Source organism: Pinus tabuliformis, chromosome 1_2 (genome assembly GCF_031772625.1).
Source record: "Pinus tabuliformis cultivar Carrire ecotype Pingquan chromosome 1_2, CPIR1, whole genome shotgun sequence".
NCBI classification, from domain to species: Eukaryota; Viridiplantae; Streptophyta; class Pinopsida; order Pinales; family Pinaceae; genus Pinus; species Pinus tabuliformis.
The window spans coordinates 254,536,232-254,541,431 of record NC_142298.1 but is presented as its reverse complement, the minus strand read 5'-3'; the positions used below and the strand labels follow the sequence as shown (position 1 = coordinate 254,541,431).

Genomic DNA, 5,200 nt, shown 5'->3' with positions numbered 1-5,200 from the left:
AGTAGATTTGTAGATGGAATGTAAGTATGTAAACAACTTTAAATGTCAGCTTAATTAAAAAATAGAAAAAAATTAAAAGTGATAAACATTTAAATGTTGGTGCAATTAATAATAAAAATTTATAGTAACAAAAATAATAAAAGTCAAAATATATATATATATATATAGGCTTGGTTTGGGCCAAATACCATGTTGGTTCAATTAATAATAAAAATTTAAAGTAATAAAAATAATAAAAATCAATTTGTTATATTTTTATTTTGTGAATAGTCTTTGTTATAATACCATGGCTTATCAATATCTGAAAAATCATAACTTATTTCACAACCAAAATGTTTTATAACAATATGAAAAGATTCTTAGCCATGATATTTACCCCCATTTTAGGGTAGGTATTATTAGCTTGTAATTTAATTGGGCTTTGTTACAATAGCATGGGCCAATACCATGGCTTACCAGTACCACATGCCAAAAAAAACATAACTTATTTCACAATCAAAATATTTTAGAACAATATGAAAATATTCTTAACCATGGATATTATTAACTTGTAAATAAGATTTATTACAATAACGTCCACGTCTTATCAATACCACATGCCCAAGAAACATAACTTATTTCACAATAAATACCACATGCCCCCTACGGATAGGAATTCAATACATCTTCACAATTTAAAAAACCACTTCCCAATTTAGAAACCTCTCCTTTCACTAGATATTTTAGGTGTCCATTTTTTATACCCTTTTATATTTTTTCATTAACTTTGAACTCCATTTTATATCTAAACTTTGAGCTCCATTTTATGTCTAAATACAAGTGGTACGATATTGCTCTCTCAATGAAAAACCCCTTATAATTTTATGGTATTGCTCTCTTAATAAACCCGTTTATGATATTTGGTGTTCCCATAAAATAACTCTCTCAAAATATTGCTCTTGCTCTCTCAATGAAGCCCCGTTTATGATTTAGACTCTTATTTGTTTGTATTTTGTGTTCCCACAAAAATACTCTCTCAAATAAACAAGTCCACTCATGGGAATGGGAATGATGGTTACCCTTGAGCCATGTAATGATCCCAATCAAACCTGCGCTACAACGGTTCGTAGCCCAATTTGTGGGCCACCCCATAACCCGCTCCTCCCATCAGGTTGGCTCACCCTCTCCCCTTCCCGCCCAAAGTAACCTTCCATCGTCGGCTGCCTAATTCTCCATAGTTGGGTGCTATATATTTCCTTAACTGGAAACAATAGAAAAACACACTTTCTAAACAGGCCACGTTTTCGCTAGAAAATAATAGAAATTTCAGGTTGATTTTGATAAAGTGTGGCGGATATTTTTGAAAACTCTGGTTACAGGGTCAAGCTTTTACCAGGGAATGGCGCTGAATCCATTTTAAACACAACACTCCAACATTCTCGATTGCTGTTGGCGGGAATCCATTTCCATTTTGAACACTCCAACGTTCTCGACTGCTGTTGGTGGGAATCCATTTTAAACACTCCCAACATTCTCGACTGGTGTTGGCGGGAGGGTACGTGCATCTTCCCAGGGACGCAAAGAAATAGAACCTTTGGAGGCAGGCGCAAGTGCAGGATCCCGCAGCGTTGGAATTATGAGAAATAGATAATTTGGACACGGCTGTTTTGAAAGCAACGTTGAAATTATTAGAAATAGATACTTTGGACACGGCTGTTTTGAAAGCAGGATCCAATAATACATTCTCTATTTTCTTGGTGGAAAGATAATCCAATAATACATTCTCTATGGAAAGATAGAAAAGCAAGAAAAAAAAATATATCTGTATTTGTATGTGCAAAATTATTATTTAAAATCAGTGCAGCGAAAAGATTCATTTGATACACATCAATTTGCTTGGTTTAAGCTCTATCTATCCATCCATCATGGTTGTTTATTACAAATTCAAGAGTGCAAAGAATTATGAGTTATTGCGTTTTGAAGGTCATTTCATTTCAATTCAAGATTTGAAAACCAAAATTTTTGAATCCAAGTATACGAGGAACCTCGGTACAGATATTGATATTGCTATTTCAAATGCTCAAACTGGCCAAGGTAATAATTAATTAATTAATTATCTATCTTTGTTAACTGTATCTCTTCTTCTTCTGTACATTTTGACCATTAATTAACTAAACTACAAAGTGAGATATTGATTAAAAGAAAAATAACAGTAATATTGATTAAATTGTAAAGCCTTAATAATTGTTTTCATTTTAAATTTAATTTATATCTTATAAATTTATTGTAAACAGTATTTAATTTATATCTTATAAATTTATTGTAAACAGTATCCTATTGTGGTAGTGATTGATTGTGCGTTAATTTTCATGTACTTCTTAATAGTAGTGATTGATTGTGCGTTAATTTTCATGTACTTAACAGAATATGTAAATAGTACAGATTTGGTGCCTAGAAACACTTCTCTTGTACTGCGCAGAGTTGCAGGAAACCCGCGGATGAGAAAATCAGCAAGAACCCAATTGAGGTCCAGTTAAAACTATTATACTTACATGCATAAAACCATTATTTGTTGGATTCAATTAGTAATATCTGTGTTGTAAAATTTAGATTTTGTAAGCATTCTTGTTGGTGTAACAATATTTGTAAGAGTAGATGAGGGCAACAGAGAAGAGAATAGAATAGAATTGTTAGGTAGTTGCATGTCTTTTTTTGTTGGTTAGTATGTGAGTTTTGATATGACTGTAAGAGTAACATGTGTATTGAGTATCAGTTATTTAGTGTATTTAAGTTGTCATAGCTGGATTTTTGTTTGGAACTTTTACAATATGGAATGCTTTACAAAACACCTATCACTATTTATTTTACCCAATAGACATGATAATTACAACTGCTCACTAGGTAACACTAATTTAATTTAAGATATGTTTGCATGAGATACTCAACATATTATTTTACCCAATAGACATGATAATTACAACTCCTCACTAGGTAACACTAATTTAATTTAAGATATGTTTGCATGAGATACTCAACATATTATTTTACCCAATAGACATGATAATTACAACTGCTCACTAGGTAACACTAATTTAATTTAAGATATGTTTGCATGAGATACTCAACATATTATTTTACCCAATAGACATGATAATTACAACTCCTCACTAGGTAACACTAATTTAATTTAAGATATGTTTGCATGAGATACTCAACATATTATTTTACCCAATAGACATGATAATTACAACTGCTCACTAGGTAACACTAATTTAATTTAAGATATGTTTGCATGAGATACTCAACATATTGCTTGTTTGTGTCAATTAATACAGAGAAAATGACATGATAACGATCAATCGAGAAAAGGCAACAGATGGAAAATGCATCATTCCTGCACAAACCTCTGCGTGTCAGATGCAGCAGGTAAGTTGGTTTGCGCGTTTTTAGCTGTGTATATATTTTGTTGGGTGACAAATGTATAAACAGATCACGAACCTTGCATGGTTGCATACAGTGCGATGAGGAGGTGAGCAGGGAAGAAGAGGATTTTGGAGGAGATGTGTATGCAGTACACGCACCTCTGCCTCTACCTCTACCTCTAGATCCATCTCAACGACCGAATACAAGAAATTCAATTCAAAAAACTACAAACAATGATGGGTACAAAATGACTACAAATACAAATAAAACAACAGCTGATACAATATTGCTTCAACCTCACCATTCCTCAGAATTTCTTCATCCTTATGGGTGAGTTGTGACCCTCAATTTCGGACATCCTTAACTATTAATTTATGGACATGGAAATATAATTTATGTGATTGCATTGCTTGCAGGATGCCAGGCATCAAAGATGATAGGTCAATAATAGTGCCTACTATTCACAGTAGGGTTTCTAGAGGCCTGAAAATTCCACCAGAACTGAACTGCCCTATATGCAAGAAAATGATGAAGGATGCCGTGCTTATGGCCAAATGTTGCTTCAACAGCTATTGCCGTGAATGTATGTATTTCAACAACCCCATTGTTAGCGTCATTATTGTTATTGCATTGGTGGAGATGAGATGAGGATTGGGAGGAAGTTTTCACCTCAATTCTGAATTGGCCGTTTGTTGTTATTTTTTTTTACTAGATTTCCATAGAGTCTAGGTAAGGAGGATAACAACAATCAGGAATCAGTTCCGCTACTCCACTACCTGTCACAGACCCATTATTGGACCTCCTACAAAGGCTTGATAAATTGGTTTGTTAATGTTATATGTATACAGGTATAACAAAGCATCTAATTAATTCCAATAAGTGGACGTGTTTATGCGGAGAAGTCAATATTTCAGTTGAAAGAGACCTGGTACTCAATATAACTCTGCAACAGACCATTCATCGTTATACTCAAATAACCAACTCGCCACAACCTTGTCATAACTCTATTTCCAACGTTACGTCTATCAACACCGAGTGTTCTTCTGGTGAACGAGGAGGTAATTAAATATGTAGCAGCATGAAAATAGATTCATTTAGGGTGAGTGAGGTATCATTTTTTTCGACTTAATAGATGTGCTGCCTCACATTTATTACTTTACATGCAAATGCAGATTCTCAAATAATAAAGAGGAAGATGTTATGCCCACGTCCTGGGTACGTGTGTTACAGATGCCACATTCCAGGTATTCTATCTTGTTGTTCAGGCACGGTTTGTTGAAAGCGTATTTAGAAATTCCTTCGATTCAACGCTGATTGTTTCAATTTCTTGATTGTATTTGCAGGGCACTTCATTCATAATTGTCCAACCTTATTAAATGACGGCCCTCGCTTTGCTGTAAAGAATTTCAAACGGCGAGTTGCAGAGCTGTATTAGACAAGCTTATACGTTATTAAATGACGGCCCTCGCTTTGCTGTAAAGAATTTCAAACGGCGAGTTGCAGAGCTGTATTAGACAAGCTTATACGCGCATAACGGCGAGTTGCACAGCTGTAATAGGGAGGCATAAACATGATTTACTACATTCCATCTTTTATTGGAGTTGGGTATTTGATTATGGATGAATTTTCTTCCAACAATTTCAAACCAGTCTTTTTGGGTTGGAAAGTGTAGAATTATTGGAGTATGTATGAATTTTCTTTCAACAATTTCAAACCAGTTTCTTTGGGTTGGAAGGTGTAGAATTATTGGATTATGGATGAATTTTCTTCCAACAATTTCAAACCAGTCTCGGGTTGG

At 34.1% G+C, this 5,200-nt stretch overlaps 1 protein-coding gene across 1 annotated transcript; it reads left to right on the top strand.

Moving 5' to 3' along the window:
* Nucleotides 1–1,904: 1,904 nt before the first annotated feature.
* Nucleotides 1,905–4,837, top strand: LOC149205331 (E3 ubiquitin ligase PARAQUAT TOLERANCE 3-like). Its single transcript, XM_089397373.1, has 8 exons — nucleotides 1,905–2,073; nucleotides 2,404–2,506; nucleotides 3,315–3,405; nucleotides 3,497–3,543; nucleotides 3,819–3,985; nucleotides 4,251–4,460; nucleotides 4,575–4,646; nucleotides 4,746–4,837. Exons 1-8 carry the CDS (start codon nucleotides 1,905–1,907, stop codon nucleotides 4,835–4,837), a joined length of 951 nt encoding a protein of 316 aa, XP_089253499.1.
* Nucleotides 4,838–5,200: the final 363 nt, after the last annotated feature.

Excerpts from the sequence above, each read along its gene's own strand:
- LOC149205331 (XM_089397373.1), top strand. The coding sequence starts at position 1,905 with ATGGTTGTTTATTACAAATTCAAGAGTGCAAAGAATTATGAGTTATTG. Across the intron at positions 3,406-3,496 it reads CTGCGTGTCAGATGCAGCAG|TGCGATGAGGAGGTGAGCAG; the intron begins GTAAGTTGGTTT and ends GGTTGCATACAG. Across the intron at positions 4,647-4,745 it reads TTACAGATGCCACATTCCAG|GGCACTTCATTCATAATTGT; the intron begins GTATTCTATCTT and ends TTGTATTTGCAG.